Genomic DNA, 18,772 nt, shown 5'->3' on the forward strand with positions numbered 1-18,772 from the left:
TTCATTTCAATAGTCAAGTAACTCTATATGTTTGTTTGTTTTACATCAAATGAATTGTTTTTTTAATTAATGGATGCCACATTTAATAAGACATTTATGTATTTCATTCCAATTTGAATGAATGATGTATTTGAGTCATTATTTAATGGTGTATTTATTGATGGAATTTTGCCACTTTCACTTCTCCATAGTTTTCACTTGTTAACAATGGAAAAATCATGTGCACACATTAATCACACAGAAGTCTAATTCATGTGCTGATCATTTTTAAGCATCAGTTACTGGACACGGGTACCCTGACTGTGTGGTCAACAGTCCAGCGAGTGGACCCCTGTCAAATTTGTTTGTGTTTTTATGGGATTTCTTGGAAACGTTTTGGGAAAAAATGTGAAATAAAATGGCATAACCCCCTGTTGTTATCTGTGTGGGGAGCTGGGGGAGCACAGCCCAGCCCAGCCCAGCCCCAACCCCCCACTACTACTACAATCGCAGTGGGAGCACGCGTAGTTTGGCCCCGGCACCGGGGCCAGGTATTCAGAGCGTGGCGGTGTGGCCACAGCCGGACTGGCACAAATCCACCATGCCACGAACATGCCATATCCTAAACCTTACTGACTTGAAGAACCATGAGGAAGTGAGTCTGACACCTTGAGGACTTCAACAACATAACTTCATGGTCTGATTAAGTGATTCTAAGTGATGTTTTAAAGACTCTGAGAATGTTAAAAACTCCAAGAACACCAAGAAATTCACCAACTAATCATCTGCAGAAAAAGCTCAGTCTGTCAGAAGATGGCTTGTGTTTCAGAGGTCGTGAGTTCAACTCTTACTGTCAACTGAACTTCTGCACTACTTTCAAACTTCAGACCAAAATACAAAGTTAAAATTATTATTATTGTTCTGCAGCTCAGGAAGAGTAGCTTCTGCTGGAAGAACAAGACTTGTATGTCTAAGGGTTGTTGATTCAAATTTTTGATAACCACCAAGTGACTGTTCTCAATTCACAAAATTCTGACCTGGACGAGAAAGTTAAGTACACCAAGTAAGTCAGGGAATCATCATCAGCATGAATGGCTCACACCATATGAAGGAGTCTTGGATCTCTGAGATTGTGAGTTCAACTCTTGCAATCAACTGAACTTCCTCCAACTTTAGATCTTCAGACCAACATAAGAATTTAAAAATACCAGCAACATGTTATTCTGCAGGTCAATGACAGTAGCTCGTGCTGTAAGAATAAGACTTGTACCTCAAAGGTAATCAGTTCAAGTCTTATGGTCTAACTGTTTGAGTGTGACGTTCAAAGTAAACAGTCAAAAGCTCTAAGAGAACATGAAGAAGAGAAGTTGCAGGTAGCTCAGTGGACAAGAATGCTGCTTTGAAATTCAGAGGTCATAGGTTCACTTCTTGTGAGGACCAGGAAATTTTAAAGGTCAACATCCAAAGTGAAGATTGAAAGGGGACCGAAAGCCCTAATTGTAGTAGGATTTGGTGGTGCAGTGGTTTTGTTCACAACCAGAGGAATGTGTGCGTTACAAGGTGACCGGTTCGATTCCACAGCCTTGCAGGTTCCATTCATACATGGGTGGGGCAGGGCAGGTTGCAAGAGGTGAGGTTGGAGCAGGAGCAGGGGCAGGCCAGTTAGTGAGGTGAGGATAGGAGGGGCATGGCAGGTTGTGAGAGGTGAGGAGAGGAAGGGCAGGGCAGGGCAGGGAGTGAGAGATGAGGAGAGGAAAGAAGGGGCAGGGAGTGAGAGATGAGGAGAGGAAGGGCAGGGCAGGGCAGTGAGAGGAGAGGAGAGGAGGGGTAGGTGAGGAGAGGAGAGGAGGGTCAGGTAGTGAGAGGAGAGGAGGGGCACGGAGGGGTCAAAGGTCAAATACTTTATATTACACTCTGCAGCAAAAGGTAACCGCATTAAGACACTTGGGTGCTGGGGGCCTTCGGCCCCCAGCACCCAACTGTCTTAATGCGGATTTAAGAGAGTTGGATGGGGGTGGTGGGGCCGTTGGCCCCACCACCTGTTGGTGTACTCTACAGGCTCACACCATCCAGCCAACTGTTTTGCTTGCTGGACTCTACAGGCGTGGCCGAAGGCCACGCCTGGCGAGTCCAGTAAGCTTGACGGGGGTACGACGCACTCGGGGGTGGTACGACGCACTCGGGGGGTACGACGCACTCGGGGTTGGTCACCTGGTGTGTCAGTCAGCAAGAGGTTAGGTTTGGTTCTGTTCCAGTGAACAACTGCTGGGTTGGGAACTGGAACTGAACCTGCCACCTCACTGTTGAGACACAACCTTTTTGGTTTGGAACAAAGCCACCTCGCCACTAAAGCCGCCTTCGTCTAAGATTGCTGTCTGCTTATAATCTTGAGTTTGGATGTGGAGCTTTAAAAGCACCTGCTCGTCACAAGAACTGAACCTACGACCTCAGGACTTCACAGCAGCGTTCTTGTCCAGTGAGCTATCTGCTCTTCTCGATTCTTCAGTTTCTCTTAGAGCTCTTGACTGTTTACTTTTAACACTGAACTCAAACACTTGAGTTGATCATAAGATTTGAACCAACAACCTCAGACATATAAGTCTTGTTCTTCCAGCAGGAGCTATTCTTACAGACATGCAGAACAACACGTTGCTGTATTTTGAACTTCTTATTTTGGTCTGATGTTTGAAAGTTCATTTGACAGTAAGAGTTAAACTCACAACCTCAGAGACACAAGTCATCTTCTGAGTTTTTAAAACATTAGTATGACTTTAATCAGCTGATCTACTTCATAAGAACATGAAGTTGTGTTGTTCAAGTTCTCAAGGTGTCAGACTCAGGACAAATAGCTCACGTGGTTTATTCAAAAACTGAGGTCTGGGGTTTGAATCTTGGGTGAAACAACTTTTTTTAATATTTTATTTTAACTTTTTAAACTTATACAACAAATAGAAAAAACCTACATACAAGATGGTATACAGCACCTGACATTGCTACATGAAGTAGTTTAAGCAATAAAAGAAAGACAGAGGCTATATGAGAATATATACAGTACAATAATCAAAGTAGTCCAGTGCCTCCTGTCTAATGGTACCGGGTGAAACAACTTTTTAAGCACAATATTCAACACAGAGAGTGAATTGGTCTGAGAAAACCTGAGGAAGAGTGTGGACAGTTAGCTCAGCTGGTTAGAGAGCTGCCTTTGAGTCCTGATGTTAACGGTTCAGTTCCTAACCTGCCCCCTACTGGCCAGACTAGATACTCATTCTTAACAGTTTTAATGGTCTAGTGACATTTTTTGTTGACTATATATTTGGACATTGTTTAACATGTTTGACGGTTTATAATTGGACAGTTTACTAAATAATACACATGTTTTTATTACGACATACTATACTGGGACACTTTTAGACAGTTCATATTTTAACTTTTTGTTGACATTATACTAGGATCCTTTTGACAGTTAATATTTGGACAGTTTTTGACAGTATGACGTCATACTATATAATTATACATTTGACACTAAGTTAGTTTTTTGAAAACACACGTACATGGTTAGACGTGATCGTGTGTTTGCTGTGGAGCAGTGAGTCACATTAGCAGTAGCAGCCTGGCAGGTGTAATCTGAACACCTGTGATTGGATGAGAACAGCAGGTGTGAACAGAAGAAGCTCCGCCTCTGACAAAGCAAGTGGCACATTCCAAACAGATCGACACAGAGGGGAGGAGTGGAATGTACCAAGTCATGGAAAGTACACAAAGGCTTTTAAATCAGTGTGTCTTTGTGCAGGAGCAGCTCCACCTGTAATTAATCAACGTTAGAAAACAAGTCGTTGATTCGTTTTTTTATTTCTGGTTTTATTTTGAAAAGCGAATGAAGGCCTCTTAAATGCCACCTCAGCTCCATGGAGATTGTGATTTAGCATGAAAACATAATTTGCACTGTCTCGGGAAGAAACTGTGAAGCTTTGTCTGCATATTGCACACGGGTTGCATTATGCAGAGCCATTTTCATTGGCTTGTTCCACATACAGAATAAACCGGAATCACACCAGACCCAAGTGCGGAAAAGCATCCCAAAGCTCATCAGCATTACTAGCGGGATTTATGGTGAAAGGGTGAGGCAAGACTGGGCTCTTCATAATTGAATGGCGTTTCAATGCAGCTGTCAGCCTCTTCCTGCCGAGCGCTTTTTTTTTATATCGACATACTGTATATAAAAAGTTAAAGCATGGTATAATTGAATCAGATGTGATGGATAAAAGATAACAAGTAATAAGATGAAGACACGGCCTTACAGGAAAACCACAATTTATTTACAGACACGCAGTTAAATGAGCAATACATTCCATTTTTCAAGTTTTAATATCATCTATCTATTTGGCAAAGTGATTAAAAATCTATGGGTCATGTATCTATGTCCACTGACATTACAGATTTCGTTTGGAATTTAGAAATGCAGCTTCCCACGTCTTCTTCCTCAGGAGTTTAATTGTGCATGAAGAGCCAGTCCTGGTGCTAAACACTTAATGGTGTGAAAGACGACACCACAAAAGAAGCAACCTGATGATCAAGTCATCAGATGTCCCGATGTTTTTTGTCTTGTGAGACGTCGGTGCACGTGAGAGGAGTGAGTGATGAGCACTGAGCTCTCGGGGGAAGAAAACGTCTGCAGACTGAAAAACTAAGGAACATCACACGCTCGCATTCTCTGCCTGTTACTGCTGTAAATAATAATGTGAATTATGTTAAAGGTTTAAGGATCCCAAGCAGAAAAAGCAACGCTAACATGTCTCTATCCTTAAAGGACGCAAAGACCAACTATGTACATATTTACAGTATATACAGTACACAAAAAGAAATGACTCAGAGGACACTGTCCTCCCTCCTTCTGCTAAAATCCTCCTCCATATGCTCTGCAAAATTCAGCCAGAATTCCCTGAGGGTGGATCCAAAAACGACAGCAGAGGTCAGAGGACGTCAGACAAAGCCAGGACCTTTTCCTTTAGCGCATGGCGATGCACATATGAAAAGGCTCAGTTTGCTGAAGCACATTATCGGAGGCTGATTGTTTCAGTCGGCTGACGTGCGGCCTGTTAGTGCCGAGCAGACACGTTTGTCACTTCCTATTGCTGTCCGGCGAGGACCAGACAGACATCATGCTGTGTAACACATGCAGCCACGTGAGCAGCGTGTTTCACTCAATCAGCTCCATGTTCATACTGTGGGCGGAGCTATCGTGATAATGCATTTTCCAGTTTCTCAATGAGCAATGTGTCTGTGCTTTGGTGAGAAATGTTAGGAGTCATACTGTGTTTTGTACCATCATTAGAGATTCATAATTCCGTTGTACGGAAGAGTATTAGTGCCACAAAATAATAATAAAAAAAAAAAAATAAAATTGAAAGAAAGGAAAAGAAAATAGCATGACTGTTTTGATGAGATTAAAGAGAGGATAAAAGATTAAAGAGATTAATCTTTAAGATCAGAATTCATGCTGTTTTTTTCATTCAATTTTTTTTAAACACTCTTCCGTACTGTTGTTTTAAGGTACAGTGAGTAAAATTTAGCAGGGATTATTCACCGAAATATGAGTTTTTTCTGGCTTTTTAATATGTATTTTAACCCTTAGTGCAAGCAATTTTGTTCCTAAAATAAGCCAAGCCAACTCTAATCTGTAATGCATTTCCACATTTCTCAAATTAAAAATGGGTGTACATTTTGCTCAGGTGTGTTTATATAGTAAATGAAAATGAAAAAAAAATAATTTAATCAGATTGTCTATATGCTGTGGTAAAGAAAAGGATATCAGACACTCTATACTGCACATTCTTATAGACTCTGTATATACATTTCAACATAGTAATGGAAATGGTGTTCTAAGGGTTAAGCAAGGGCCTTGCTTTTTTTGAGGCCTTATCTTGTGCCGCCTTTCTTCCACAGCATCCCAAACGAAACAAACCAGCCAGAACGCATGTTTCGCATTTTAAAGCGGAAGCTTTCTACGCAAATAAAAGAGAACAACATCCTGTCGGTTACGTGAAGGCCACTGTAGTTCACTGATACGCTTGATAAAAAAAAAGAAAAAAGTCCTCTCTTTGTTACAGTCTGAACTCTCACAGTTAGATGTCACTTATTCTTACACACCGGATCTTTAAAGAACAGTCACCATATTGATGTGTCTCTTCAGGGATTATAAATACCTCACACCCAATAGGTTCTATAACTAAAGTTAATATGTTATATGGGTACAACTCGCTTTCTTTAGTTTGAATTAATTCAATTATGACGTTTACGTTTTCTAAATGCATCTACACAGGAGCACAGTGATTAGAAAGAAACAGACCTCTCCGTCAAATCAACACAATAACAGGCCTATCACAGTAATGGATTAATAATGTTGTTTAAATATGTACAATAACGTTTTTGATGCACTACAAAAGTAAAAACCACGCGATGGACCAATCCAGCGCCTGCAGCTTAAATTACCACGAGAATGCTTCCGTAAATGAATGCTGTGTTGTTGCAAAAAGGCTAATGTTGCTGCAGTGTAGACTCTATTATACCAGAGATGAATAGTCCGGCAGTAATAGCTTCCCCCCCTGGAGCGTTGGTGATAAAATATTATCTCCAGTATCTCCACAAAGCACAAAGATCAGTACAAATACACACAGTATATGAAGTACACCAGTATTACATGTCACGCTGTGATCCTTTCTTTTACACACATCCTTCATAGCCTCCCTCTTGTGTTAGTGTCGTCGGCGCCAACACATTTTGGACGAGTAAATCAGCCATGGTGTATTATGCATGGTGTGTTTGTTCACAAATAAGGACTGTTACCTCTTTTTTTGGCTCTTTTGCATGCTGGAGCCAGGGTTTGTCATGGCACAAACTAAAGAGAATGATAATCTCCAAGAAAGATTATTTTAATTTAGATATGATTGCGAATAATCCCCCCAAAAAAATGAAAAGAAAAAAAAGCATGAATTTCCAGTGTTTTCAATTTAAATTGTAGCTCTAGGACATTTCACTTTGTCAGTCTGGGGGTTTCAGCGTAAAAAAAAAAAAACAGTCTAGCCCATTGCCTTCTGTCGATCCAGGAATTTCTGTCTTCTGTCGACAGGTATCTCATCTAAGCTGATACCGTGATTGCTTCCCCTGTAATGAGAAAATGTTTTATATACCGACACACGACAGATGATTCATACTCTACTTACACCATTAGATTGTGTGAAGTTGTGAAGCAATAATGGAAAACCACACAGATGACCTGAACACAAGTTAAATCACATTATCTTACCCTTGAAGGTCTGGTGGAATAGGAAGAGGCTTGTTGAAATCTTCCCTCCCTACCAACCAATACGTCGTCTCAATGCCTTTTCCCTGGGGGGAAAAAAAACCACCCAATTATTAACACTCATTTGCTATTATTATAAGAACTCGTGATCAAAAATCATGTGTTTCTGTTCTAAAAAATGGTTCTTCTTTTTATTTTAATTACCTTTAACTCTGTCATGCCTCTGACCGGAAGTTTGTACCCCAGCTTTAAGCTGTTCAGGACGTCGACTGTGCTTTGGTTGACATGGATCCTGTAAGCTACGGGAGGAAACACAGCAACGTCTTCAACGCTCACACGCTAAATCACATTTATATCAGATAAATACATAAAATCAGTGTCGGCCTTTGTGCTTTGTGGTTTTCAATGACTCTATGTGAGGAATTTAGAAAGGTCAAGCTGTCGTTTTTGCTTTGAACCACTTGGTGGCAGCAGACGATCCATTATTGGTTGACTCCTGGTGCCAAAACTTACAGTAGAGTGTAATCATGCATAAATGCACTACTGGTATTTGACATGTGACAAATGAGACTGACACTGACAATTAAAAGCTGAATATTTTGAAACATGTATGATTTTAAGAGTATTTAGCAGTTAATACTAACATATTTAATTTTAGTGAATGGTTTCACAGAGAAATCCTAGAATTGTATTTTTAGAACATGAGTTAAAAGGTCCAGTGAGTAAGAATTAATGACGTCTAATCAGAGGATTGGCTGCCTCTGTGCAGCAAGGCCCTTGTCTAAAGCACATATCAAAGGCGCATTCTATGATTTTAAGCGATTATACATTTATCCAAACGTACTTATAGGCAAAGGAGGAGCACTCGAGTCACGTGACTTGACTCGAGTCTGACTTAAGTTGCTAGATTGAGGACTTGAGACTTGAAAAAATGACTCGAAATGACTGGAATATTTACCTTGTCTCAAATATTCAGGAGTTACCGTCACAACTTGTTTTTGAAACTATATATATATATATATATATATATATATATATATATATATATATATATATATATATATACATACACACACATATATACATATACATATATGTATATATACATATATATATACATACACACACACACACACATACACATATATATATATATATACACACACACACATACATACATATATATATATATATATATATATATATATATACATACACACACACACACACACACACACACACACCTGACTTGCTTGCTTTCTTGATTCTTTCAACAATGACTTCAGTCTTGCTTGATACTTGAAGATTAAGACTTATGACTCGTGACTTGCATACATGTGTGACTTACTCCCATCTAATTTTGGCTTAAATAAAATCCTCTTTAATGAACTCACTGGACCTTCAATGTATGTAAAGTGCATACATTGTTTTTGATATGGCACGCAAAGGGTCACTGAGGTAAAATTGGTCATTGATGACATTTACACTGAAACTTCAATATAGCCTCTAATAGCCTTAAAGGATTAGTGAGGGCCGCTCACTTAAAGCCCGTTTAGCCTAAAGCAGCAAGCACACGAACCGCCACCCACCTGTCCTCGCAGCCACCACGTCACATCAAGAGAACAACTTCAAAGAACAATTAGGGGTGTAACTGTTTATACGTAATTGTGTACAAATACTTACGCAACCCTGTGGACTCCATTCGAGATGCTGTGTTGACGGTGTCACCAAACAGACAGTACCGAGGCATTGTAAGACCCACCACTCCTGCCACGACTGGGCCTGTGAGTGCAAACATAACACGCACACACACATAGATGGAGAGAGAGAGAAGTATAGGCTGCTTTAACACGTGACTGTGATTCTAAACAGTATTCAAGACACTGGCGCTGTGCCTCCAAGTGCATGAAGAAATTCATCGAAGGGTTGTAGTAGTAAGGAGCACAGAGTATGAGGCGTGTGTTAATTGGATGACCGCACGCTAAGTGGATAGCGTTTCACTGTTCCAGGAGTAAGTACCAGACGGAGATAAAGGAGGTAAAAATACCTCCTTACCTCGAGTAGCTTGCGTTCGTATTTCTCTTGCAATAAACCAATTTTTTTTCTCACTCTAAATAACTGCTCATTACACATGCGACTCTTATATTTATTAATAATTTCTTGCACTACTCTCTTCATATGCAACATGAGGTTAAGGGTTATGTGCAATAACACATATGGTCTCTTTTTATTGAACTTATTTATTTGTGTATTTTTAGGTATTTATGACTTTATCCTGGGCAGTTTTTATCCTGTATGTTTTTTGCTATTTTTTTTTTGTTTTTAGCCCAGTTTGGCTCTACATTGATGCACCTTGCATTGTGTTTCCTCATGCTCTTTGGATTTGTGTTTTGGTGTGTTGCTCACCAGAGTGCAGCCCAATGCGGATCCTGACTTTTAGCTCAGGCATGTGCCTCATCTTGAACGTCCCAATGCAGTGGAGAATGTCGAGGGACATGTTGGCCATCTCAGCCGCGTGGCGATTACCGTTTCTGGTGGGGACGCCTGAAGCCACCATGTAAGCATCTCCAATAGTTTCCACCTGAGAAACATGAACATTAGAGTTGAGTCCCCACACAAGTGCAGTACGACGTGGTGTTGTTTTCTCCAAGTGCTACGGCCTTCACTTTTTTCTGGACTTAGATTGAATATCCCTCCCCACACACCTTGTAGACGTCATGCAGCCCAATGATTGCATCAAAGTGTGTGTAGAGGTCATTGAGCAAGTCGACCACCTCGATGGGTTCACTGAGAGCGGAGATGGTGGTGAAGCCCACGATGTCACTAAAGTAAAGCGTGACGTCGCTGAAATGTTCCGGTTTGACAGGTTTGCCCGTCTTCAGTGCCTGAGCCACCGACCTGGAAAAAGAGGAAGCATCAGCGGAGGACAGTCAAAGGTCAAAGACATTTTACACACACACACACACACACACTCATGGATGTCATTTGTCCACACATACAGACATTACACTTCTGCCCTTTCCCAATTTCACCAATTAGTTTAGGACAGTTGTTTATTGAGAACATGGTTTAACATGTGAACACTGTGAAGTGACGGCATGTTGTGACTCACACTTTTCTATCTGCGCCGAACAGCTAAATACAGGAAAGCCACACACATCGGTTAAATGACAGGCTTGATAATTTGACTTTACTTGATAAAGAATCAATGGAATGTGTCAATGGAAGGACATTTAGCCTGCTGCCCATTCTGAGACACATCATTTAATATTGTAAATCTAAATTTTCATTAATAATTAAACATGACTTGCGGCATATTTAGCTGTTATGTATTATGTTTGGAAAATATACTTGGTATTTAATATGAGCATGCAAAATATAAATGTTTTAATAACAATTCTCTGATCACATCTTTTCCAAAGTTTGCAAATATTCCCACACTTTCTGAACGCAGCAGACCCACAAACTTGTGTTCGAGAGAAAGAAAAGTGAAAAAGTTCACCCAAATGCTTATTTCTGATTATTTTTTACTAAGATTATAAGTATGATTCTCTCAATTGAGACTCAGACAGCAAAGCTGACCTGCTCTAACAATCTCATTGCTGTGTAATCTGGTTAATGCAATATAGGCAACATCCAAAGCTTTACTCATGCATATAAAACTCAATAGCTGTGCTGTGTGTGCAGTCAAGTGAAATATGATGTATTATGTCTTCCATATGTCACTGAAGGTTGCTGGATACTCACCTGGGCAACATCTGAGCGACCAGGTTGTCAGTCTTCTGTCTCTCCAGCTCCAGCTCCTCGGTCCTCTCCCTGATCAGATCCTCCAAGTTGGAGGAGTACTGTTCCAACATCCGCAGCATAGAGTCGATGATGTTGGTCTTCTTTCCCTTGGTGATGTTCTTGAACTGTCAGATGAAAAGGGGAGGGAACAGGAACGTCATTCCCGGCTTGTTAAGGAGAAGAAGACCGGCTTCACCTGTGTTTTCAGGGCTTTTACCTGTTTGAAGATATCCTCAAAGTTCGGCCTCTTCTCTGGCTCTTCACTCCAGGCCTGTTTCATGACCTGAATCACATCCAGAGGAGCCTCGTCCACTGACACAGTAGGCCGACACAGAGGTGGAGGGTTTTTGACCTTGCTAACAATCTCTGTCAATGCAGCCACACACACACACACACACACACACACAAGCACACAGATAGTATGAATCACAAATAAATCTCTTATGCAATCTACTGCTGCTATTGTGTCGTCATCTTGTGTGGTCACTGATGCTTCACTCACCTTTAGGAGGCATGTCCAGCATGCAGAAAGGCGTCGAGCGAGTTATGACCTCCTGCACGATGACGGAGAAGCTGTAGACATCTCCACTGAACGTCCCCTTCCTCATCAGTACAGGGCTACGCAGCAGCTCAGGAGCCGTCCAGAGCAGGTCTTTATTTATCGAGAGAACATGCAAAAGGATGAATAAACATACATTTGATAAATGCACAAGCGCGCTCAGTAAATTACTCTGCGAACGTGAATAAACTCACTCTCTGGCTTCTCCTCGTCAGTGTCGATGCCTTGCCCGATCAAAATTTCACTGTATCCGTAATCTGTCACCTTCAACACAAAGCGCCCGTCTACCACACAGTTGCGCGATTTGAGTCGTCCATGGATGATGTCATGATTGTGTAGGTACTTAATTCCCTGACGATTTGCAAAACCAAAGTGTGAGAGTCACAACAGGAATGAAAAATGAGAGGGTTATTTTTTTTTTTTTTTTCTGTCTTACCCGGATCAGATCCATTAAAAGGGAGGACTTGAACATCCAGTCAAGACGCACATCCTCATTGCTGAGCAGATCCTCCAGGCTGCCCCTGGAGCAGTGCTCAGTCACGATACCAAATATTGCAGAGTCAAAGAACAGCCCCAGGATCAGATTGAGGTTCTCATGCCTCATGTTCCTGAGCTGAGGGAAACACAAGGCTGAAATGTCACATTTGTTTCTAGTATTTATTTCCATTTTGTGGCCTTTCAACTCAAATTTAGATATCAGGTACCCGCACACCTTCACTCACCTTGATAAAGACAAACTCGGTGCTGCTGTTGACACCTGAAACCGATCCAGCTGGACATTTCTTCAACCAAACCCAGTCTCCCTGTGATTTTAACAAAAGAGTACAGTCAGTAACGTCTGAAGGGGACAAGAATGGCGGAGGAGCGGTCGTAAACAAACAGTACCTCAAACACGGCAACATTGGAGCTGTCAGGTGACGAGGCCATGTAGCTGCGACCTGACACCGAGTGGTGAGGTGTCTTCATATCCAGCTGGCTTTTCAGGATACTTTCATCATTGATCTTCTGCTCACAAACACACACACACGTTCAAAGAAAGACAGGTCAGTGCAGGGAGTTCACTGCATCATTATCCATTCTGCAGATTCAGCACAGAACTGACCCTTTTGCTGACTTGAGTGTTGATGAAGACAAGGTCATCCAGGGTCAGAACTATCTTTGACGGGCCATCGTTATCGCCGCCTCCAAAGCTGAAGCCAACTCTGCCGGTTCTCCTAAAAGATCATCACGTGTCAGTAAACATCCCACAAGGCTGCACCGGAGGAAACATCAAGCTTTGATATTCTTGGGCACATACTTGAAATGAAGGAAGACGTTAACTCCACAACCAACAACTGACATGAACAAGAGGCAAAGAAAGAACAAAGTGACTGAATCCACGCCTTAGGTGAGAGAAACAGAGGGGAAACGCAAAAAGATAGACAGTTACACTACACTGAATTCAGCCGTGTGCACCATATTAACTGATATTAGCATTTCTCGTGTGGGTGATACTCCTGCACTCACCTCCACTACAGGCAAAATAGGGGTTGAACCAGCAGCTTGAGTCTTTGTAGGGTGTACTTCCTGCAAAATGGATGGAACGACCAAGGTACTTCAAGTTCCCTATTTTGCCGTCTGTATGAGCCGCATCCAGCGTGTGAGTGGAGTAGAGAGAGGTGCCCATGCCACTGTAGTCCAACACTACGTAGCGAGCCTGCATGCCTTCTCCTCCCCTGCCAGCTCTCAGAGGCTGATTAAAGCCTTCAAATTCAAAGCCACCTTCACTGTTGCTCAGGATCTGACCAGTAACCCAGACTCCACTCTTGGCCCGCGCCTGCTCAGCAGCCATTGCTGTGTAATATATCATGTTGTAGATGGTGCCAAAGAATGGAGATACCTAGGAGAGAATTTTCAATTCAAATCAGAATGTCTTTGTTTGTCTGCTTCAAATATGCTATCATTTACACTTTACACGAGTCGTACCTCCTCCGGTGGCGTGCTGCTGCGGATTTCATAGCTGTTTTGAGCGTCTTTGTAGGCCTCATAGAAATTACTTTCTCCAGAGTCCATGGTGACTGTGACGACCCCGTCATATGCTTTTCTTAGTTTAGTGTCATTACCAAGAGCATAGTAGTTTGCGTCTTTGTAAGGTAGTGCGTACAGGAGGGTGTCGTAAGGGATGAACACATAGCCGCGGTCGATCATACGCATGTCCAGTGCCGTGGTCAGAAGCTGATATTGGGCTTGGCCACCAATGAGTACGGAAGGCATGCACATGATGACCACTGTGGAGAGAGGAGAAATATTTATTTCTATGACTTGCAGTGTGGAGGTTCTTTAAACTTGATTTCAACTCACCTCTGACCCGGTCTGCTTCCCGTATCTTTGTCAGTGCTCTGCGAGGCCCATCTTTGTCAGCTTCCATGGTTACGACAGGGTTAACAGGTAGGCCAAGGACCCTCAGTGATGAAGCCAGCTCCTGTCCCGTGGCTTCCCAAATGTCCGTATCTTCTGAAATAATGGCCACATGGGCCCACCGGAAGAACCGCAACACAGTGAAGAGGACATGGGAGGGGAGCGGCAGCGGCCTCAAGAAAGTGGGGTACATATCACCTTGTTGCATGTTGGGTTTGAGGCAGCCCCAGGAAAGGATCCCTAAATCCCATTCTTTTGCATACAAGGCTGCTGAGGAGCAGTATCCTGGGTTGGCGGGGCCCAGGAAGGCAGCACCGTAACCCTTTAGCTCAGCAAATCGAGCAAGAGCACGGGACGCCTTGCAATCCTCATTGACCAGTGTGTAGTCATACCAATAGCCTTTGTTTAGGTGGGGGTCCTTGTTTATGCGAGCTGTAGCAAGACTGGCTGCTATATCTGGTAGGGCTTTAGAGTATAAGAGGTCACATGTCCAGGGTCCAACCAGGGCCACCTTGAAAGTGGTTGCCCAGGCTTGACAGGGCATAAATGAGACAGTGAGTAAAGGCAGAAGGAACCAGTTCCCCCACCAGTTCCTGGAGCGATGTGCCGGGGATGATGGCCACTTAGGGTTCGACAACAAAGGTGCTGATGATGATGATGATGGTGATTCAAATACTCTACACCCACTGCAGCTGTTTGTAACCACTGTCCATTTGTGTTTTTTTCTATTGACTTGTTTTGAGTCATGCTGCCATCGTGGGTGGTAGGACAGATTGTGCAGAAAGCGAGCGTCTCTGTGATTGGCCATTTTCTCACACAGCTGTACTGTTGCTTCGGAGTGGACACTTTAGAAGGATTTTCGTGTGTGTCTTTGCGTAAGGGACTGTCTCCCTTCCTTGACACTCAGCAGGGCTCTAGTCCAAAGCTGCACAGGCAACTACACAACCCCAAGCCATCACTGTGCCAAGAAAGTAAGAAAAAGTGGAACATATTAGAAAAAAAATTCAATGTGATATGTATTTGGGTACTATGAAAAACATCTCCAGGATACATGACTGTGTTTCATCCAGCATAACATATAATGCCAGATCTTATAAGCATCTGTCTGTCTAGCTGGCACACAAAATGATGTTCCCTGAAGAATTAGTGGCATATAAGTAGCAAGCTGATTAATTCCCCCGGAGCCATGGGGTTTAAAATCAAGTGCCAAGTAACGCAAGGACTTATTCTGAACTTGAGTATCTCTTTTCCAAGATTCTCAGATTTTTGGAACATGCATCTTAATTTGTATCAGCTGCCAGAAAGAGATGATGGCACACTGGTGGTACAGGTTTATTCAGAAAAAGACAGCTGAGCAAAAGGCCTGCACAACACGACTGTGGTGAAACTAAAATTAAAACTAAAACCTTCTGCAAAACTGAGAAATAGAAAATAATAGTTCAGGAATGCAGTATGCAGTATTTTAGGCCTATAACCTGACAAAGGCAAGTGAAGTTAAGTTTTTGTTTTGCACATTTGGACACAGAAAGAAATCTGTATCATGTACGTAAATGTATTTTATTTGACTAAAAATATTCCAAAAATAAATACCAGTGAGCCAAACTTGTTTCTGTCAGATGAGCAGCTAACAAGCCTTCTATGTGTCCAATACTGAAACAGGCTTAGAGTTGCTCATGGGTAAAGGTGAACACGGACTATAATATTCTCTCCCACTTTTTTTTTTATTTTTATAAAGAATAGCTCAAATCATGTTCACCCCATAAATTTCACATAATTACAAATAACGTAGTAGACAGATCTTTCAGATAACATACCATTATTACCAAGTAATGAAATAGATTTAACAAGACAAGTTTCTGACCTGGAGCAGTTTTTCTACCTCGAATCCATGTCATGATTGCCACCATCCAAATTCCAGGTGTATTGAGTGTATACTGCAGGAGCACTTAAATGTGGTCTTTGACTGTAAGCAAATGTAATCCAAAAAAGTGAAAAGGGAAAACGTATATCCTCGTGAAACTGGGTTCCTTCAAGATGACACCACAAATTATAAATCTCTACATTGCTTTAGTTCTTCTCTGACTGACCCTAAACCACAGGGCAAAAGGAAGGCGCTTGAGAAGAGGTGCAACCTCGATCCAGAGTATGGACGGGTCAAAAATAGATCCAGCAACAAGCCGGGGAGTGGCAACAGGTAAGAGAATGCGTAGAGAGGGACGGACTGGAAGGCTTTGACTTCTCAGCCCTCTTTAGCTTTTAATCCATACTAGTGTGGGAAGAGTGTGTGTGTGTGAAGGGAGGGCAGGAGGAGATGAAGAAGAAGGTGAAAGTAGACATCAATGGTCATGATGAAAATGGTAGCAAACACTGAGTTTGGCCTATAGTTTACTCCTCCGGCTGGTTCTCGGTGAACAGAAGCAGAAGCTCGCTCTTACTGAAAACATGGCTGCCAATGGGGACACAAGAATGAACACATTTAGGAACTTGACAAAGACTTTGTAAAATGCTCACTCCCAGCACCAAAGTCTGTACAGAAACACAGCAATTTTACATCGCAGCACACAGGAGTTACTGCTGCCTCCATCAGAAACTTCAAATGTATTATATTGTGACTTCAGTACTGGAAATACTGTGTGAAGAAAAAAAAAATAATTGCAGAACTAACCAATACAACCCAGGACGATAATATCATAAATTGCTACCTTCAGTGAATCTTGAAACTGGTGCAGCGACGAACACACCTGTGACTGTAGCCTCATATAACCCTTCCACCGCAGCTTAAATCCTCCTTAGACCTTCACCCATTGTTTTTTCCTTCCCCGGGGCCTGCTACAGTAGCATGAATATGTTAACTGAAGCTTAATACACAATGGAGTCTGGTTTTTGTCCATCAGTGTTTTGGTAAAATCTCGTTTGACTTAAGCTTTGCACACATGATTAAAGCTGTTTTTCCATTGGTGTTTTACATTAATGAGATTTTCATAGATAGTATTGATGGATACTTAAGGCCTTTCCTGAAGTTGGCCAATAGTGCAGGTCAATGAGAGCACCTTACATACGGGGAGGAATGCTAACAAAGGCATAAGAGCTATCTAAGCTGAAGCCAAGGGCTGAAAATATCTTGTGTCAAGCCCCTGAGTCTGACGTTGGTCTTTTGACCTGGTTCAATGTGCAGCTTGCTACAGCACTGCGTGGGAAAGCAAACTCCACAGTTGGAGAAAAGCCGTGGTACTCACAGCTGATACAGAGACGTGTTAATAAACGCAGCCTCAGGTTCTGCTGCAGAGCTTTATGAATGTGAAGGTCTGTCTGCTTCATGAAGAAGCGTGTGGACACATTTGGTCTTATATGTCCTGTCTTGCACATTGGTGGCGGTGCTCGCTGAAGTAATCAGATTAGTCAGGAGAGGCCATGCTCAACTGATCTGCTGCCTGCAAGCCTCTTAGTGACATGGCTAATGGCAGTGACAGAGATCGCCTCAGAGCAAGGTCAGACACAGCAAAGAACCAGCTTGGCCTACTACAGAGCACAGCACGAAATTAACACTTCTGACCTGTGATGTGAACGCTTTGCCCTAAAAATCACTGTACGGCAAACATACTGGAGCATAAATCTATATGTTTTAATATCTAATTATTTAATTTAGCTGCCTTTTGCAGACAGTGTCGTGTTTGCTCACATGACAGCAATCCCAAGAATGGAGATTTATAAATACGCCAAGTTCTTGGAATTGTTTACTTTCTCCTATGAAGCTATTTGTCGAAGTTAATCAATCACATACTGAGAAAAGGCTCAAAGAAGGAGGAGCGATAGAGCAGCTTAGACAGTCGCCTCCTGGATGACTCCACTAAATCGATCGGGTGAATTTATTTGGTCACCTCCAGCAGCAACGTCACTCCGTCTTTCCAGGGTGTCAGACTCAGGGCGATGCATTGGAGAGCAGGGAATCCTCGCTGAAAGCCTTTAAGATTGTTAGGTAAAATGTGTGTTGGGTAATAAGAATCTGTCATTTTTCATAGCCACTGACTACAGAGCTAAAGTACATTTAAAAAATAAAGTGACAAAGTGATGTTCTGTATAGTTACGACCCAAGGTAGTGTGAAGTTGTACAATTATAATGATTTTGAAGCTAATCATTTTTTTATTCTGCAACCTTATATTTAACTTTTTTTCTCCTTTTTGTTTTTATTTCAAAAATTTTTATTCAATTGTTTTTATTTCTGAATTGTTTTTATTCAATTGTTTTTATTTCTAAATTTTTTTATTCAATTGTTTTTATTTTTATTTCTCCAATTCCTATTGTTAAATGTTTGTTTCATGTAAAGCACATTGAGTTGCCTTTGTGTATGAAATGCACTATATAAATAAAGCTGCCTTACCTGACTTTACAATGCGACAACAACATCATCATTACCATAAATTACAAATAAGTACAGGTCTGTCTCTACATAACCACCCTTGTTTACCCTAGAAGGGTAAACATGAACTTTAAAATACCTGAACTATCCCTTTAATATCAAGGAAATTGAAGACTGCAATGCCTTGAAGTGGAAGAATTAGTTCAACTACAGGAAACATCTGAGCGCAGCTCTGAAACACTGACCCACAATGATTGAAACGTTTATCTGAGCAATGACAAATATTTATCTTTTCCGCGATTAGCAGCTTTTTTCTCATCACTGGAATGAAGGGACTTCACAGAGGGAACTGTCCATACTATCACACGCACTATCATCCCTCGCACGCATTCT

General features: G+C 41.8%; 1 protein-coding gene across 1 annotated transcript; it reads right to left on the bottom strand.

Moving 5' to 3' along the window:
• Positions 1-4,273: 4,273 nt before the first annotated feature.
• On the bottom strand, positions 4,274-16,455 carry gucy2d (guanylate cyclase 2D, retinal). The gene is made up of 19 exons (XM_058628371.1): positions 15,883-16,455; positions 13,965-14,979; positions 13,590-13,891; positions 13,131-13,503; positions 12,922-13,006; positions 12,727-12,838; positions 12,510-12,629; positions 12,347-12,427; positions 12,061-12,237; positions 11,819-11,975; positions 11,568-11,717; positions 11,283-11,431; positions 11,027-11,190; positions 9,985-10,177; positions 9,686-9,860; positions 8,963-9,061; positions 7,484-7,578; positions 7,283-7,365; positions 4,274-7,140 (listed from the first exon to the last, which is right to left on the bottom strand). Exons 2-19 carry the CDS (start codon positions 14,827-14,829, stop codon positions 7,056-7,058), a joined length of 3,465 nt encoding a protein of 1,154 aa, XP_058484354.1. The 5' UTR covers positions 14,830-14,979; positions 15,883-16,455; the 3' UTR covers positions 4,274-7,055.
• Between the last annotated feature and the right edge of the window lie 2,317 nt (positions 16,456-18,772).

This window comes from Solea solea, chromosome 4 (genome assembly GCF_958295425.1).
Source record: "Solea solea chromosome 4, fSolSol10.1, whole genome shotgun sequence".
In the NCBI taxonomy this organism is placed as follows: Eukaryota; Metazoa; Chordata; class Actinopteri; order Pleuronectiformes; family Soleidae; genus Solea; species Solea solea.

Excerpts from the sequence above, each read along its gene's own strand:
- gucy2d (XM_058628371.1), bottom strand. The coding sequence starts at position 14,829 with ATGGCCAATCACAGAGACGCTCGCTTTCTGCACAATCTGTCCTACCAC. Across the intron at positions 13,007-13,130 it reads CTATTTTGCCTGTAGTGGAG|GCGTGGATTCAGTCACTTTG; the intron begins GTGAGTGCAGGA and ends CTCTCACCTAAG. Across the intron at positions 7,579-8,962 it reads AATGGAGTCCACAGGGTTGC|CTTACAGGATCCATGTCAAC; the intron begins GTAAGTATTTGT and ends TTCCTCCCGTAG.